Genomic DNA, 19,325 nt, shown 5'->3' with positions numbered 1-19,325 from the left:
GCTTCTTGTTTTTATGGAACTCTTTCATAAGAATGCAGCAAGAGAGTAATTTTTCTTTTTTGTTCATTGAGAAGCAAAATATTAATAAAAGCTGTTTGACTTGATTAAGGTCAGACAACTAGAGATGGCAGAGTCGGGAATCAGAGCCAGGTCTTATAATTTCAAGACCATTGGTCTTCGACAAGACATGGAACATAACCAGGCATTTGCTGTACCAGAACATTTGTCAGTCATCACAGGGATGATCATGGCCTGGAACGGATGGGGCTGAACTTCATCCAGAAAATGCCAAGACAGCTTGGATGACCATTACATAAGATGAAATTATGGCAAGGTTTTATTTGGTAGCCTTTAATGTGAGAGTTAGACTGTAAAGAATGCTGATCGCCAAAGAACTGAGGCTTTTGAACTGTGGTGCTGGAGAAGACTCTTGAGAGTCACTTGGGCTGCAAGGAAATCCAACCAGTCCATTCTAAAGGAGATCAATCCTGGGTGTTCATTGGAAGGACTGATGCTGAAGCTGAAACTCCAATACTTTGGCCACCTCATGTGACGAGTTGATTCACTGGAAAATACTCTGATGCTGGGAGGGATTAGGGGCAGGAGGAGAAGGGGACGACAGAGAATGAGATGTCTGGATAGCATCACCAACTCGATGGACATGAGTTTGCGTGAACTCCGGGAGTTGGTGATGGACAGGGAGGCCTGGTATGCTGTGATTCATGGGGTTGCAAAGAGTCGGACACAACTGAGCGACTGAACTCAACTGAACTGAAGATTATATAAAGAGTATGAGTGTGTGTGTATTTGTTATTAAAATCCCACTTCTCAGACTTAATATGAGTAGAGAGTATTCTGTGTTACGCTGGGCTTATAAATAGGAAAGCACATGAATTTAAGTGTCTTATTCCTTAAGGTCAAGTACGGCAATTATACCAATGGGCAAATACCAAGCAGTGGCTTCAAACAAGCTCTAACTAATGGGCCAGTTTATATGCAGTAAAGCTGTCATAGGCTTGTTCCAAAGAGAGAAGCTTTATTATGCTAGCTTACCCAAAACTTACCCAAAACTCAGGACTAAAAGAAAATTTAATTGTTTATTCCTAGATAATGCAGATAAAATTAAATGTAATTAAATTGTTGACTGTTCTTTAATGGAAATGATAAACATAACTGAACTTCATTTTCAACTAAGGACAAAGATGTTAAACAAACAGAGCCGGAGCTCCGGTTCTCCTATCCTCTCTCCTTAATTATGCTCCGTTGTTCAACCCAGAGATTTCCACATACGTCTCTATTTCATGTACTCAGTAGATTGTATCTTCACAGAACATTTAAGAGTTTTCTGGCTGATGAAATAAAGTAGGCTGGCAGTTTAAAAAGAAAGTCATGTCTGTCTTCTGACAGGATTTCAGCTTTAGCGGAGTCTCTCCAAGTTTTGTATAAATGCCAGCCCTCAAAAAGCCAATTCAACCTTTTTTTTCTTCTTGGCTGCATTGAGACAAGTCAGGACTGTAGGAGTGTGACAGGGGAAGGGAAGGTCAAATTACACTCAAAAGCAGTGAGGTTCATTTTAACCAACATCAGCCAAGGCTGTGCAATGACAAGAAAACATGATTTCATAGAAATTAAGAGCAATGATTCAAGACATTTTTCACCAAAGAGAGGCGGTGGGTTGGCGGTTATGTAAGAAATATGGAAACATACAGCAGGATGAAAAGTTTTGACTGATGAAGATATGAAGAAATTTGAATAATTAAGTGTTATATGGGGAACAAATTAATCCCCAAACCGTCTAATCCTTAAAGTATTTGTTTAAACGACATTTGAAAGACTTAAAAAAGTCCCTGATGCTGGTAAAGATTGAGGGCAGAAGGCTAAGAGGGCGTCAGAGGATGAGATGGCTGGATGGCATCACCAATGCAATGGACATGAACTTGGGCAAACTGGGAGATAGTGAAGGACACAGAGGCCTGGTGTGCTGCAGTCCACGGGGTCGCAAAGAGTCGGAGACGACTGAGTGACTAAACAACAACAAAGTCATGAAATAATTCTAGCAAAATGAGATCAGTGATGTTGGTTCTAAAGGATAGAATGATAACGAGAAAGAACACATAGATGATCCTATGCATACTCTTAGTTCACTAACTTAAAAAAAGCATAGCTTCTCTTCTTTCATTTTTGAGTTCCCTAATCCAGCAGCATATCTAAGAATGCTGAACCATTCATCTAGAAAAGTCCGTGCTATGGAAATACAACCATTACATGTAAAACCCTCCTTCGCAAAGTGCTTTGTCATAAAAATCCAGCAGCGACAACACGAGCGAGGTGACGGTTGTGCTTACCATCTCCTGGGTCCACAATCTCCACTGTGGTCACTGCGGGGAACTCCAGGGCAGCCAGCACGGGCTCTGAGAGAACCACCTGGAAGGTCTCGGACTGCTCGTGCTCCCCGTCGCTCAGAATCCGCACTCTCCACGTGGCCCGGGTCTGGCCTGGGTTGAACTGCACTTGTTTCTGTGCTTTGCCCTTGAAGTCCTTGTCTTTTTTTGCAGTCCCATCTCTTGTGCTAATACCTTCACAAAAACACAACATCATAGCTGTAGTGTCATTTGCAGTTGGGTTATTAAGCTTTTCCTTGTTGTTAACGTTCTGTGTTATGATATCCTGCAGTGCAAAGTAAATCCTGCTTTGATTCCATGAAATGGATAATTTTAAGTGTCCTGCTGTAGGTATTAACAGTCCATGATTTCTGTTCTACTGTGGCTCTACTGTGGCTCTTTCACATATTCTTTTTTAAAAAATATTTATTTGGCTGCTCCAGGTCTTAGCTGCGGTAAGGAAGAATTTTAGTTGAGGTTTGTGGGATCTAGTTCCCTGACTAGGAATTGAACCCAGGCCCCCTGCAGGGGGAGCACAGAGTCTTAGCCACTGGACCACTAGGGAAGTCCCTCTGTCATATATTTTTGAGTTAAATTTGTATTAGAACTGCTTGTAAAGTACGACAGAGGAAACTGATGCTCACGCTCTGAAATAGTCTTACACCCACAAATTCATGTAATCTAAAAACTCTTCACACTTACTTCTTTGCATGGATTGTATTGTATGTGTCATATTTTTAAAACTTGAGAAAAATTCTCTAACTAGAAAATATAAGCCAACAAGAGACTGTAAGTCAGTGCATTCTGAGCTGTAAATGACCAAGAATAATAATAAAAATTTACAATATTCACTCAAGATTAAAACCCTTAACAAGTCTAATTCACTGTTTGTCAACATGACCATTGCCAGGTTTTTCTTTGTGGAGCGCTCCAGAATTCCATGAAGCCAAGTGAACAGAACTGGAGAGCTAAATATATGCGACTTTTGTGAGCAGTATGTTTGGCTTACTCTGCGGGTTCACTCAAGGTCAGTTTCCACTAGCTGGGAAGGCTGAAGGATCTCTGAGTCTCCAAGAACATTATGAGAAGATCGTTACTCGCCATTACTATGCCACATACTCAAATAATAAAATATATCATCTATAAAGCAATGAATAAGAGTCAACAGATTCAACATCACAGAAAAATTATAAAATTGCAGTTAGTACTTGTTCTATCTTTGGGTACTGAATCAGAACCTCTCAATGATTCAAGTTAATAGAATAATTTTCAAATATATTCCTTTAAACATTGGCCATTTTCAGAGAAGCTGGTAGAAAGACAGACTTAAAAGGAGAAAAATAAAATTTTGAGCCTACTGGAATTAAAAAGTCTGAAAATAAATTCTTTGCATCACTTCGTACTTAACTGAAAAAGTTATCTTGCTTCCAGAAAAAAAAAAGTCCCTTTGTTCTTCAAACTAGAAATGAAACTGGACCAAGTAAGATTTGTTCGACAACCAATATACATAGAACACCTACTAAGCACTAGACAAAACAGATAAAACCTCTGCCCTTGTGGTGCTTATGCAAGAACAACTTGAATATTATTTCTTCAGCTGAATATATCAGTTCTTATAGCTCTCAGAAATATTGCCTATCATTCAATAAGAGGTAAAGCATAATTTATTGAATGGCAACAAAAAAGGAGCACAGAACCAGGAATTTCAGCACTACATATCTTGTTGAGCATTTCAGACTTCCTGTTAGCTCTCTGGTTCCTAGAACACACAGAGTGGCTGTCAACACTTCTTAGATCCACCACAATTTACTGCCAAGGTGATGATGAAAGGAATCATTCTCTTTGAGGTTCCAGCACACACGCGGCTCATTGACCCATTTATTCCCAGTGGTACGACCAGCAAAAGAATCTATTATTTTGCCTCTGATAGCTACTGCCCACTTTTCTGTTTTGTTTTGTTTCATCAACAATGCATTACTTTCCCAGAGATTCAAAAGGCAGTGAAAAACCAGAAGGATTCCGTATAACACAAGGAATGTCCACTAGTTCCAACTAGTCATCCTTCTAATTGATAATTAAGTCATCCAACCTAATAAAAAATAAATTGCAAAAGCAAATCTCAGTTGTTGCTGCCAAAAAACACCCAGAAATTTTCTGGTGGATTTTATAAGAGATTTTCAACTGGATGTGAAGTATAAACAGACAATATCTTTGATTTATCAAATGAAGAGAAATAGATTTCTATTTTGTGGAAAAGATTGTCATCTTAAACTGTTTGACATGTTTCTCAAACATGAGAAAACAATGAAAGGCATGTCATCTTTTTTAAAAGGTTGAATAAGAGCCAGATGGAATATTAAACTTGCTTGGAGTAAAAATAAAGATTCCCTTTTCACAAATAACACATAGTTCAGTTCAGTTCAGTCGCTCAGTCGTGTCCGACTCTCCGTGACCCCATGAATCACAGCACGCCAGGCCTCCCTGTCCATCACCAACTCCCGGAGTACACTCAAACTCATGTCCACAGAGTCGGTGATGCCATCCAGCCATCTCATTCTCCGTCGTCCCCTTCTCCTCCCGCCCCCAACCTTTCCCAGCATCAGAGTCTTTTCCAGTGAGTCAACTCGTCGCATGAGGTGGCCAAAGTATTGGAGTTTCAGCTTTAGCATCAGTCCCTCCAATGAACACCCAGGACTGATCTCCTTTAGAATGGACTGGTTGGATCTCCTTGCAGAATAAGGGACTCTCAAGAGTCTTCTCCAACACCACAGTTCAAAAGCATCGATTCTTCGGCGATCAGCTTTCTTCACAGTCCAACTCTCACATCCATACATGACCACAGGAAAAACCATTGCCTTGACTAGACGGACCTTGGTTGGCAAAGTAATGTCTCTGCTTTTTAATATACTATCAAGGTTGGTCATAACTTTCCTTCCAAGGAGCAAGCGTCTTTTAATTTCATGGCTGCAATCAGCATCTGCAGTGATTTTGGAGCCCAAAAAAACAAAGTCTGACACTGTTTCCACTGTTTTTCCATCTATTTCCCATGAAGTGATGGGACCAGATGCCATGATCTTTGTTTTCTGAATGTTGAGCTTCAAGCCAACCTTTTCACTCTCCTCTTTCACTTTCATCAAGAGGCCTTTGAGTTCCTCTTCACTTTCTGCCATAAGGGTGGTGTCATCTGCATATCTGAGGTTATTGATATTTCTCCCAGCAATCTTGATTCCAGCTTGTGCTTCTTCTAGCCCAGCGTTCCTCATGATGTACTCTGCATATAAGTTAAATAAGCAAGGTGACAATATACAGCCTTGACGTACACCTTTTCCTATTTGGAACCAGTCGGTTGTTCCATGTCCAGTTCTGACTGTTGCTTTCTGACCTGCATACAGGTTTCTCAAGAGGCAGGTCAGGTGGTCTGGGATTCCCATCTCTTTCAGAATGTTCCACAGTTTATTGTGATCCACACAGTCAAAGGCTTTGGCATAGTCAATGAAGCAGAAATAGATGTTTTTCTGAAACTCTCTTGCTTTCTCCATGATCCAGCAGATGTTGGCAATTTGATCTCTGGTGCCTCTGCCTTTTCTAAAACCTGCTTGAACATCTGGGAGTTCACGGTTTACATACTGCTGAAGCCTGGCTTGGAGAATTTTGAGCATGACTTTACTAGCGTGTGAGATGAGTGCAATTGTGCGGTAGTTTGAGCATTCTTTGGCATTGCCTTTCTTTGGGATTGGAATGAAGACTGACCTCTTCCAGTCCTGTGGCCACTGCTGAGTTTTCCAAATCTGCTGGCATATTGAGTGCAGCACTTTCACAGCATCATCTTTCAAGACTTGAAATAGCTCCACTGGAATTCCATCACCTCCACTAGCTTTGTTCGTAGTGATGCTTTCTAAGGCCCACTTGACTTCACATTCCAAGATGTCTGGCTCTAGGTCGGTGATCACATTATCGTGACTATCTTGGTCATGAAGATCTTTTTTGTACAGTTCTTCTGTGTATTCCTGCCACCTCTTCTTAATATCTTCTGCTTCTGTTAGGTCCATACCATTTCTGTCCTTTATCGCGCCCATCTTTGCATGAAATGTTCCCTTGGAATCTCTAATTTTCTTGAAGAGGTCTCTTGTTTTTCCTATTCTGTTGTTTTCCTCTATTTCTTTGCATTGATCACTGAGGAAGGCTTTCTTATCTCTCCTTGCTATTCTTTGGAACTCTGCATTCAGATGCTTATATCTTTCCTTTTCTCCTTTGCTTTTTGCCTCTCTTCTTTTTACAGCTATTTGTAAGGCCTCCTCAGACAGCCATTTCGCTCTTTTGCATTTCTTTTCCATGGGGATGGTCTTGGTCCCTGTCTCCTGTACAATAACACATAAGACCTACTCTAAACACAGGGCTAATCTACCTTGTTACTTAAAGTGTGGTCCATGGGTCAGCAACTTAAACAAGATCTGGGCACTCGTTAGAAATTCAGAATTTCAAGCCATACCCTAAACTTACTTAATCAGAATCATTTTAACAAGATCCCCTTGTAATGTGCATAAGACTCACATGGGTGGGTAGACACATACTAAATACATCATACCTCCATGAAGCCCTAGACAGAGGTGCCTAACTTTAATAAAGGATGAAGAAATGGTGTACAGATTGTGGAGGAGATGGTCCACACTTGAATGCAATAGACAAGACAGTCACATAGTCAATGTTCAAAAATTTTGCTCCTACTTGGAGATACAAATACTCAGCTGGTAAACCATACCTATTACAGAAATATTATTATACAATGCAAAAAGAATTCTGGAAATTAAAAGCTTACAAATTAGGCTTAAATTGATGTTTCTTTTTTTCAAAGATAATTATTAAAGAAAATGTATTACTCTGATTTACTGAATAAAGTTACAATTGCATCTCTTCCTGTGGTGTGGAAAAATGGCATGGAGGTTAAGTAAGGTACTGTGGGCTTCCCAGGTGGCACTAGTGGTAAAGAACCTGCCTGTCAATGCAGGAGATGTAAGAGACACAGGTTCGATCCCTGGGGCAAGAAGATCCCCTGGAGAAGGGAATGGCAACCCACTCCAGTATTCTTGTCTGGGAAATCCCATGGACAGAGGAGCCTGGTGGGCTATAGTCCATGGGGCCACAAAAAAAGATCAGACACGACTAAAGCAACTCAGCACACAGTTTGGAATGAGAGGTTAGATTTCAATCCTTCCTCAGCCACACAGAGGCTATGGGATCATAGGGAGGATTTAAGAAGCACTGCTGCTGCTAAGTCACTTCAGTCGTGTCCGACTCTGTGCGACCCCATAGATGGCAGCCCATCAGGCTCCCCCGTCCCTGGGATTCTCCAGGCAAGAACACTGGAGTGGGTTGCCATTTCCTTCTCCACAGGGTGGTAATTAAGACAGTCAGGCTTGGAACCAAATCTCACCCCTGCCCCTTAGTAGCTGTGTAACTCTGAGAATTTGGCAACCTTCTGTTTCCTTACCTGTATAATGGAGAATGTAGTGACCCTCTTCTAGTGGGGCTGACAATGTAAGGTTTGAGAACTAGGCCTCGCCCATAATAACTCAATAACTCATTACAGTAAACTCCCAGGTGGCTCAGTGGTAAAGAATCCACCTGCCAGTTCAATCCTTGGGTTGGGAAGATCCCCTGGAGAAGGAAATGGCAACCCTCTCCAGTTTTCTTGCCTGAGAAATCCCATGGACAGAGGAGCCTAGTGGGCTACAGCCCATGGGGTTGCAAAAGAATCAAACATGACTTAACAACTAAACAACAACACCATAAATACAGCCATTACTTCATAGTCCATTTTCTAACACAGTGTCTGGCACTTACCAAGCACTCAGGAAAATACTAGTTGAGTTCGTGAATAAAGGATTGTAAAGTATAAAAAGCAATGGGTAGAGTAATTAATGTGCTTAGCTGAATAGTTTGTATTTAGTAAATGTTTGATAACTGGAAGTAATTATATGTTTGAAATTGAATTTCTTTTATGAAATGCAAATACAGATTTAATTTATTACTGGGTTATTATGGTTACAAAATGAACAATTATCTCTGGGAAAATACATATATAAAATCATGATTTTTAACTGTGTGCCTGTAGGTAAGGAACATCCTGTCTTTAGCTATAATGCATGCATGCTCAGTTTATCAGTCATGTCTGACTCTTTGTGACCCCATGGACTGTAGCCCACCAGGCTCCTCTGTCCATGAGATTCTCTAGGCAATAATACTGGAGTTGGTGGCCATTTCTTCCTCCGGGTGGATCTTCCCTACCCAGAGATCAAACCCGAGTCTCCTGCATTGGCAAGTGGATTCTTTATCACTGAGTCACCTGGGAAGCCCCATTAGCTATAATAAAACTGCTGCTGCTGCTAAGTCGCTTCAGTCGTGTCTGACTCTGTGCGACCCCAGAGATGGCAGCCCACCAGGCTCCCCCATCTCTGGGATTCTCCAGGCAAGAACACTGGAGTGGGTTGCCATTTCCTTCTCCAATGCATGAAAGTGAAAAATGAAAGTGAAGTCACTCAGTCGTGTCCAACTCCTAGCTACCCCATAGACTGCAGCCCACCAGGCTCCTCTGTCCATGGGATTTTCCAGGCAAGAGTACTGGAGTGGGTTGCCATCACCTTCTCCTATAATAAAACTATCCAATTCTAAATGTCTATATGTGAAATTGGAGGTTGTAGGGGAATAGTAATATGAAAAAATATCCATTGTAGAACTTCCATGGGATCACCCTTCACATTAACCTGGCTTTTCCATTCCAGTCCTAATGTAAATTCTATTACCATCTTCAATGATTGATGAGTGAGGGCCATGCACAGAAGTCTTTCCAACTTTCCATCACCCCAGGTTACTAAGTAACCTGGTGAGGTTAACCTAGTAGAGCTATAGAGACTTTATAGGATTGTGAGTGATTTCCATACTAGAAGGAAATACTGGTTCATTGAAAAAAATTACTGCAGGAGAAAAAAAGAGCACTCATTCAATATTTTAGCATCCAGCTTAAAAGTGCAACAGAGAGAAAAATCTGAAAAGATAGTCTTTTTTAAAAAAAATATTCTGTTTGATGTGGGCCATTTTTCAAGTCTTTATTGAATTTGTAATAACATTGCTTCTGCTTTACATTTGGTATTTTGGCTGCAAGGCACATGAGATTTCAGCTCCCCGACCAGAGATCAATCCACACCCTCTACACTGGGTGGGAAGTCTTAACCACGGGACCTTGAGGGAAGTCCCTGAAAAGATAGTTGAAAAAATATTTTTCAACTATTAACTTTCCCATTCCTATCAAGTGACTAAGTGAGTGAATAATTAAATTCACACACTAGGAGTGGGAATTTAGGTAACATGCAAATAGATGAAGACTTGCTGAAGAATTGCTAAGATGCTCTATTTTTTAGTTATTATTTTCCCTGCAACTTATCTGCTATATTTTCAAGCACAAAGCACAGTTAAGGCACATCTCTCACTGACTATGTAAGACAGAATAAATCAGATTTCTGATCTGAAGGGAGCATAGTTCTTTGAGGGCAATAAGAGCATTCACTTTGCTCTAGAAGGTTAAACGCAGACTGTAAGTGACTGTCCACAAAGAGGCCTGTGCTAAAAACAAAGCTGGGGGATGGGTCTAAGGGTCAACCAGTACTCCTGAAGCTAGAACAATCTTGAGGAGCTGGCAAAGCTAGGTGTGAAAAACCCTCCTCTAAAATTAAAACAACAAAAACGTTCTGAAATCAGGGGTAATTAATATCCTGCATCCAGGCATCAGGAGGAATCACGGCAGGTGGGTGGGGACAGTGGTCCTGGCAAAAGCTTGGTGTGTGGAATGTGTATGTGAGGGCTTGTGTGTGTGTGTATGTGTCTCTGTGTGTGCCCGTGTGTTGATATGGATCTACTGTTTAAGGTTTTTTAATTTTGTGGACCAGTAAAATTTCAAATAACCATTTTGGAAACAAACACAGGGTTATCAGCTTTTTTATTCTGCCAACATTTCCCTAGATTCTTACCTTAGTTGATACTCTCAATGAAAGCTATTTCACCCCATGAAAACTCTATGAGCCTAGATGTCTGTATAACACTGTTGTTCTTGTTTAGTCACTAAATCATGTCTGACTCTTTTGCGACCCCATGGACTGTAGCCCTCCAGGCTCCTCTGTCCATGGGATTCTCCAGGCAAGAATACTGGAGTGGGTTGCCATTTCTTTTTCCAAGGGGTCTTTCCCACCCAGGGATTGAACCTGCATGTCTTGCATTGGCAGGAGGATTCTTTACCACTGAGAGACCAGAGAAGCCCCTATATAACATAGGCTACTAAAAAATAATATAATTGCCTGGGGTGCAATCACTTTTCACTAACATGCCAAATATTTTGTGCCGATAAAATGGCTGCTTAACAAATATACCTACTTTCCTCTATTTTACATTTACATGAAATTGAATGTGAGATTAGAGCTGATAAAGGTTTTACTCATGTGTTTCTGCCTCTCAGTTTCACATACAGGGGTAAAGCAGCAAAAAATGATTAATGTTTAATACCTTTCTGTTAATTCTGAAGAAAAGTCACAACATATACCTTTTATGTAGCACTGTTATGTAGTGTTAGGATTCTTGACACTTTTAGCGACCTACCAGAACATTTGAATGCAACAGATAGTAAATTATACTTCAATGCCTAACAAGTCACTAAGTAGGTTTTTTGTTTACTTAGTATCAAACTAGCTTTCATAATTTGAATTTCAGCAGACTTTTATAAATTACAGATTTTCTTGAGCCTATTCTAAGATTTTGGAGAAGGAAATGGCAACCCACTCCAGTATTCTTGCATGGGAAATCCCGTGGACAGAGAAGCCTGACAGGCTACAGTCCAGGGGGTCGCAAAGAGTCGGACATGACTGAGCGACTAAACAACCTTCTAAGATCTAGTGACATTTAAATTATTTTTACATACGAGCGATTATTGCCATTTTGTTGTTAATTTATATCAGGGCAACATCATATGTAGGTAGAAGATTTGAGGAGATGTATGTTTTGGTTACATATTCTTTATTTTTCAGTCTTCGTGTCTTTGCTTTAGCCTTAACACAAAACTTTTGGCACGGTTCATCAGCAGTTTAAAGAGCCTTTAATTGTCAAGCTCTCCCTAAGCTTCAAACCTAGACCAGAAAAATGAAACATTTTTTAATTATTGTAAAATCATGAGCTTTTGATAGAAAAAGGGATTTGGGGACAGAAGTGCCAATTAAACTTACTTATAAAAGAAGTCTCTCCCAAATAACCTCTACGCTTAAGCACAACATCTAGAAATTTGGAGTCCTCATTGATCAAGTAATATTCCTTTTCAAAGGAGATCCATGCCCAATTCAGACGAAAATGCTGCTTGGTTAATTTGTTTCCACCTGGAAAACAAAAGTGTAAAGCCTCAGATTAGTGCTCTCTTTAAAGAATGACCTTAGACATTCCAAAGATGATTCAAATGATGTAACATTAGGAATCCCTCTAATTACTTGGCTTGATTCACAATCTAGAATATATCCAAGAAAAACCAGATTACTGTCCAACAACTATTATGAAGACACACAATAGCTGACATAAATCTTCACAAAATGCCTTCCTCTTTAGCAGGGGAAACGGATTACTAGGAAGGAGCGCAGGACTACCAAAAGCAATTCTGTTGCTTCACAAAATCGAATATTCAAGCTGAAGGATGACTCGCTCCCCACAAGGTGCCGCTAGAGAGCAAGTTTTGCCAAAAAGAAAGCTGCAAATCGTTCTTGTGGTGTTAAACACACACACACAGCTTCACAAATACCTTTTTCTGGTTCACTGAACAATTGGGTGGAAGGCTTTAATTATAACCACTTAAGGAAAAACAAATATCCCTTCTCCGCCTCCCTTCCCCACTAGAGTCCACTCCATTCCTTAGAGCAAACAGACAGCTCGTTTCATTGATTTCATTCTACTCTGAAGATAAGGCTTTTTCCTCCCACCATCCCCCCAAAATGGAGCTGGCTTCCTATGAGGGGAAAATAAACCTTGTGTGTGATTTCTATAATGTGAAAGCTGCTCTGCTAGGTAAAAGAAAAGAGAAGTGGTTATCAGCTGATCACTATGCATGTATCCTTCTATTTCCTTTGATCTACACCAATTATTTCAGAGTAAGGTGAGGTTTATAAACAAAGGCATCAATAATTGCTTTTAAGTCTTTCTGTAAAAGGGTGGGGAAAAGCCCAAATACTAAACACAGCTAGAGGCACAATTTTAATTTCAGTTTCTTCCCTTCTGAATTCACACAGGGCTATGCTAGAGAGAAAGAAATGAGACAGGAAAACATCAAGGCTTTAATAGACTGAGGGCAAAAAATATCTGCACACAGAGAAACATAGTGAGTGAACAAACATGTGACACAAATGTTCATCTTTGCTGGAAAAAAATTTTTTTTAATTGCAGCTTCTTTGAGCTTTGAATTGACATGTGCTAAAGGTGAAAGAGAACACCCAGTACAGCTGAGATTACGTAAGGAAATTGTTTTTCTTGTTTATTGCTGTTTAAATCGTAAATCAGCACAAGCCATTTAGACAGCTACATGGCAATATATGTAAGAGACAAAAAGATGTTCATATCACTTGAACTCGTAAGTCCTTCTGTGGGAGAAGCAAAAATATATTTGTAAGGGACTGTACATTGCAATACATTCTGTAAAAGCCTCCAAATCGAAAATCTTAGAATTTATTATTTTTATGGTATATAAAAAATCAATGAAAGAGAATTCAGCCATTAAAAACATATGAAATTTTTGTTGAAATACTTAAAACCCTTAAAATACAGAAACAATATTGACGCTTGTCAATGCCAGGATGTAACATGAGACATTACAAATAGGGAGCTGCTTGGTGTTTAGATGGGTGGGGTTGAAGACGTTTCAACTTTTCGTTTAAGTTTTAATATATAAGATACATAGATTGGAGAATAGGAGTTCTTCCACATTCTGTTCTTAACTTATTGTGCCTGCCATGTCCTAGACACTGGGTACTGTTCTGGAGGGGGTGCGGCACAGGCTGAGTGCACAGCCCACTTCACTTCTATCTGCTGTTTGATTTTGAGCAAGTTTCTTTCCTAGACCTCTGTTTCCTCATCTGGAGAGTCAAATGAGGGTAATGGTAATTAATGCCTAGATCAAGTGAGATAAGCCTTATATGCAGGCATTACAGTGTGATACAAATGTAGCCTCCTTTGGAAAAAGTTTGCTCGCTCCTTCCGATGCACCAAGCACGCTCAAATCCACCCAGCTCACCCACTGCCTAACTCTTAATCTGCCTTAAATCCTCAGTCCTTTTTGCCCCATGTCCCTACATCTGCTGCACACATCAAGCCATGAGGCCGTCTGTAGATTTCTGGTTTCACCTGTCCTGTCTTATTCCGTTTGCCTCTAACCTGCTTACTCTGAGGTTTAGCCAAGATCTTGCTGCTCCGTGGATTGGTCTCCCTGGCTCTGCTTGTCACTTCTACTCTCCTGCCTACAGTGATGATGTCCCCGTCACTCTTGTGCTTGAACTTTCTACTCAAAGTCTCCCTTTACCATCTCCTCCATGAAGCCTCCTGCCATCATTCCAGCCCTCTTATCTCAGTAATTCTGCAGCTGTTCATCTGTCGATCGTTTTGGGCAGTTTGGCAGTTTACTGGATATCCTCTCCTACTGTTTAATTATACACATTTCCTGATTGTAGTCATTTTCACAGAGACTGAGAGTGGCCATTCATTGTTTTACCATCGCCAAGACCTGGGCTTGCTGTCTTTAAAAACGCTTTTTTACACTATGGCCTTCATGCTCTGTTACTGAGAACACTTCTAGAAAGTCACAGATACCCAGCAAGAATAGAATGACATTTAATTACCTAAGTTAATGCCTAACAGTTTTCTGATTTCTCATTATTACCTGAAAACAACTTTATGCTGCACTTCCCTCTCATTCAGACTGCGGTTCCATTAAGTCCTAGGCTTTCTTCCGAACTTCTGGTCCAGCTATTCCAAGCCAGTCAGTCCATCTGAATACCTACAGCTTCACGTCCCATCACTTCTCCACAGGGAGGAACATCCACTCACACCCAACTCCTCACTGTCTTCTGAACTTGATGAGTGATTTTTGCACGTGGGAAGTCTGCTCAGAGTACCTGTAGCTTCCTATTCCTCCTTAATTTGTTTAAGGCCAGATCACCAGCTCAGGAAGCCTGGCTTAGCATGCTGTGGGTACTGCTTCTGTATCTTCAATCAGGGTAATTGTAATTCTTTATCTTCGTGCTTATTTCACCTGAGCACCCCCCCCAACTCCCCCACCCCAGGACAGGCCCTGGTCAAATTCATCCTGCTAGTGTCCAAAGCTCGTGTAATGGCAGGGACGCTCTGAGGTCTACCGATTCTTCCTTGACTATCGATAAAAGGCCTATGGATTAAATACGATTTTCAGTTATAAAATGGATACTTTGCAACTCCTGTTTTATTCCTTATTTCTTAACAGCTCTCAGCTTACAAAAAAATAAAAATAAAACACATACTACAGTTTGACTTGACAGTGATTAATCACGCCTGACCTATTCAGTAACTCTTATGTTTAATATGGTCAACAAATGAATTTTATTACAGTCTGTATACTTTCTTCCTGAGTGTCTCTTTCCGCTGTGTCTAAGAATGACATCATTAAGCATACCATTTCTCTTTAATCATTTTTAGCTAATTTTAAGATCTGATTCTCTTTCCTGAAATACTCTGGAAAATATTACCCTTTTCCTAAATATTATATGTTTTAAGAATCTCAAGTCAATGAGGCCTTTTCTTGACATTAGTATCAAACGGCAAACACCAATAAAAAACCCAGCATTTTCAAGCGCCTTTATTCTGGGTAATTTTTCCTTACAGTGCTTTCCACAGCCTCTATCCCATTAATGCTTTCGCTTTTGTTTGTTCACACTGTCTCCTCCCATTGTAACCCATGACCTCGGAGAGCAGGGAGTTCATTTTGCTTAGTGTTACAAAAATGATGATTTAATGAATTAGACACTCTAACATCTCGGTTGAAAGTTCAGAAATGCTTCATTTATCGGGCAATATAAATATCCTATATAAATGTAACATATCCCTTTTAGCGAGGTATCTTTTTAAAACAACAAAAAAATTTTTAATTAAAAAAATCTTTTTTTGACTGTGCCATGCTGCTTGCAGGATCTTAGTTCCCCAACCAGGAATCGAAACTGGGACCCTGGCAATGAAAGTACCAAGTCCTAACCACAGGACCACCAGGGAATTTCCTAAATAAAATTATTTTTAATAGCACTCTTTCTAAAGTGTCTTGCATACTTCTATGAACACCATGTAAAGATTTTAAATGATTACTTATGAATGTGAATTACTGGAATCTGGATTTGTCTAGATCAGACTTCCAGAGGTTATTGATGACAAAAGCCCTGTTTAACCCTTCTGTTGCATTATAAAGTAGAAGAGATGGTCTTCAGTTCAGTTCAGTTCAGTCGTTCAGTCATGTCCGACTCTTTGCAACCCCATGAATCACAGCACGCCAGGCCTCCCTGTCCATCACCAACTCCCGGAGTTCACTCAAACTCACAGAGTCGGTGATGCCATCCAGCCATCTCATTCTCTGTCGTCCCCTTCTCCTCCCGCCCCCAACCTTTCCCAGCATCAGAGTCTTTTCCAGTGAGTCAACTCGTCGCATGAGGTGGCCAAAGTATTGGAGTTTCAGCTTTAGCATCAGTCCTTCCAATGAACACCCAGGATTGATCTCCTCTAGAATGGATTGGTTGGATCTCCTTGCAGTCCAAGGGACTCTCAAGAGTCTTCTCCAGCACCACAGTTCAAAAGCATCAATTCTTCGGCGATCAGCTTTCTTCACCGTCCAACTCTCACATCCATACATGACCACGGGAAAAACCATAGCCTTGACTAGACGGACCTTGGTTGGCAAAGTAATGTCTCTGCTTTTTAATATGCTATCTAGGTTGGTCATAACTTTACTTCCAAGGAGTAAGCGTCTTTTAATTTCATGGCTGCAATCAGCATCAGGGATGGCCAATTTCACCTCTACTTACAGATTTATAAAGCTTATTTTCCGGTCGGTGTTTATGTCCTGGAAGGATCAGAGTGCCAGGTTACTGGTTAATCAGGGGTTTCAAGTGACAGACAGCTGAATAAGTTCGCCAAGGACTTCATATGTCCACCACTTTCAGCTTTTATTTGAAATAAAATTCAAAAGAAACACTGAGAAACTTTGCTTCACAAGACCAAGACTCAATCCAGGTAATTGTTTGAAATGCTCAGCGTTCACTGAGGATTTTTAAGTAGATATCTTACTAGAGGCTAGAATGTTAGTGTATAATGCTTCACTCTGAATAGAATTAAATACTGCATAACTCTTCTGATTTCTGCCTACGGGAATCATACTGCATCTCAGAATCTGCAAAATCTTAGGCACTGTTTATTGTGCAGGAGTGATATAAGGAACTGAAGAGCCAAGCTGAACTTTATTGTAACTCTGATTGTTAAAATTGACCTTGCATATAAGCTCATTTTGATGCAGTTCCTATTTTTAGTTCAAAGGAATGAAATTTTGCAACATTAAAAGATTTAAGGTAAAAAAAATAAAATCAGTCTTGCACATGGAACTCTGTACTTCATCTAAAGAATGTAAAGGGACTTCCCTGGAGGTCCAGTGGTTAAGACCTTGCCTTCCAATGCAGGGGGTGCAGGTTCGATCCCTGGTTGGGGAGCGAAGATCCCATATGCCTTGTGGCCCAAAAAAAAACCCCCCAAAACAGAACAGGAGCAATACTGCAGCAAATTCAATAAACTCTCAAAAACTAGTCCACAGAAAAAGAAAGTAAAGACATATTATTTATTACACGTTACGGGTTACCTACCATGTAGATTCCTCTAAAACCTATAGGGATAATCAGTGTTGACCCTTTTAATAATAATAGCCACAGCTTACTAAGTGTGAAATTTTAGATGAATTTAAACAACCTAAAAAACTGACAGAATTTCACTTCCACATCATTCTTTGCTTTTCTGAGAGATTCTGCTATCTATGATGCTGAAGAATCTATTCCCATTGGAAACAAATTAAAGTCGTAACCGGTGTCATAAATCCATACAACAGGTGTCTGACAGCTGATAACTACACTCCCAAATGCTTTGTCCCCAAACCCTGACACCACAGCCATTAAGGCTCTGAAGAAAAGACCTCTTTTGAACTTTTCCAGCTGGTCTTTAGTCATCTTCAGCTTCTTTCTCAATGGGAACACAACAGATTATTTTAGAATAACAAAGAGTCACAACCTTCAATTAGCCCTCCCTAGGAACTTAGGGCTGCCTACTTTCTGTAAAGACAAAGCACACTGCTTTCAATACAAAACTGGTGTCACGACTTTGATTTGTGCTTAAATGAACGGTCATTTCTGGGTGCCTGTTTAAGCTCTGACAACCTTTTTTTTTCATGAAGAAAAGCTAGCTTCCAGCAGAACATAATTCCACTGGTAATATTTTTCCAACCTGCTAAGATTTTATCAAACCTGTGTCTCCTGCATTGCAGGCAGATTCTTTACCATCTTAACCATAAGGGAAGCCCTAAGATTTTCTAGCTTCCTCAGTTCTCAGTTCAGTCGCTCAGTCGTGGCTGACTCTAGCTTGCTACGGTTCCGTTTGTTTAGAATAAAGTTCAGCCTGAGAGTGAATTGGAAATCAAATATATGGTTATTTTTAAAAGCTGAATATCAACCTTTAAATCAGCAGTAGAGATAGATATTAATATAGAAAAGATTAAGGTAACAGAATTACCTAATTTATAGGGAATATTTGATAATTTGATTCCTAAGCAGTCCTGTTGTTCCATGTCCAGTTCTGACTGTTGCTTCCTGACCTGCATACAGGTTTCTCAAGAGGCAGGTCAGGTGCTCTGGGATTCCCATCTCTTTCAGAATGTTCCACAGTTTATTGTGATCCACACAGTCAAAGGCTTTGGCATAGTCAATGAAGCAGAAATAGATGTTTTTCTGGAACTCTCTTGCTTTCTCCATGATCCAGCGGATGTTGGCAATTTGATCTCTGGTGCCTCTGCCTTTTCTAAAACCTGCTTGAACATCTGGGAGTTCACGGTTTACATATTGCTGAAGCCTGGCTTGGAGAATTTTGAGCATGACTTTACTAGTGTGTGAGATGAGTGCAATTGTGCAGTAGTTTGAGCATTCTTTGGCATTGCCTTTCTTTGGGATTGGAATGAAGACTGACCTTTTCCAGTCCTGTGGCTACTGCTGAGCTTTCCAAATTTGCTGGCATATTGAGTGCAGCACTTTCACAGCATCATATTTCAGGATTTGAAATAGCTCAACTGAAATTCCATCACCTCCACTAGCTTTGTTCATAGTGATGCTCTCTAAGGCCCACTTGACTTCACATTCCAAGATGTCTGGCTCCAGGTGAGTGATCACACCATCGTTATTATCTTTGTCATGAAGATCTTTTTTGTACAGTTCTTCTGTGTATTCTCACCACCTCTTTTTAATATCTTCTGCTTCTGTTAGGTCCATACCATTTCTGTCCTTTATCGAGCCCATCTTTGCATGAAATGTTCCCTTGGTATCTCTAATTTTCTTGAAAAGATCTCTTGTTGGACTGCAAGGAGATCCAACAAGTCCATTCTGGAGGAGATCAATCCTGGGTGTTCACTGGAAGGACTGATGCTAAAGCTGAAACTCCAATACTTTGGCCACCTCATGCGACGAGTTGACTCACTGGAAAAGAGTCTGATGCGAGGAGGGATTGGGGGTGGAAGGAGAAGGGGATGACAGAGAATGAGATGGCTGGATGGCATCACCGACTCGATGGGCATGAGTTTGAGTGAACTCCGGGAGTTGGTGATGGACAGGGAGG

General features: G+C 40.4%; 1 protein-coding gene across 1 annotated transcript in view; it reads right to left on the bottom strand.

Moving 5' to 3' along the window:
• Window positions 1-19,325, bottom strand: part of FREM2 (FRAS1 related extracellular matrix 2) — a 167,747-nt gene that overhangs the window by 80,276 nt on the left and 68,146 nt on the right. Inside the window, exons 3-4 of the mRNA XM_088842728.1 lie at window positions 11,645-11,791; window positions 2,346-2,576 (exon numbers count right to left, since the gene is read on the bottom strand). Of these exons, the coding sequence (XP_088698854.1) occupies window positions 2,346-2,576; window positions 11,645-11,791 (378 nt within the window). The remainder of the gene's footprint in view (window positions 1-2,345; window positions 2,577-11,644; window positions 11,792-19,325) is intronic.

The sequence above is a fragment of the Moschus berezovskii genome, chromosome 13 (assembly GCF_049115385.1).
Source record: "Moschus berezovskii isolate FMDL1 chromosome 13, NW_MosBer_1.0, whole genome shotgun sequence".
NCBI lineage: Eukaryota > Metazoa > Chordata > Mammalia > Artiodactyla > Moschidae > Moschus > Moschus berezovskii.
Note: the sequence above shows the minus strand (reverse complement) of the source record. Positions and strands in the feature narration are given on the sequence as shown.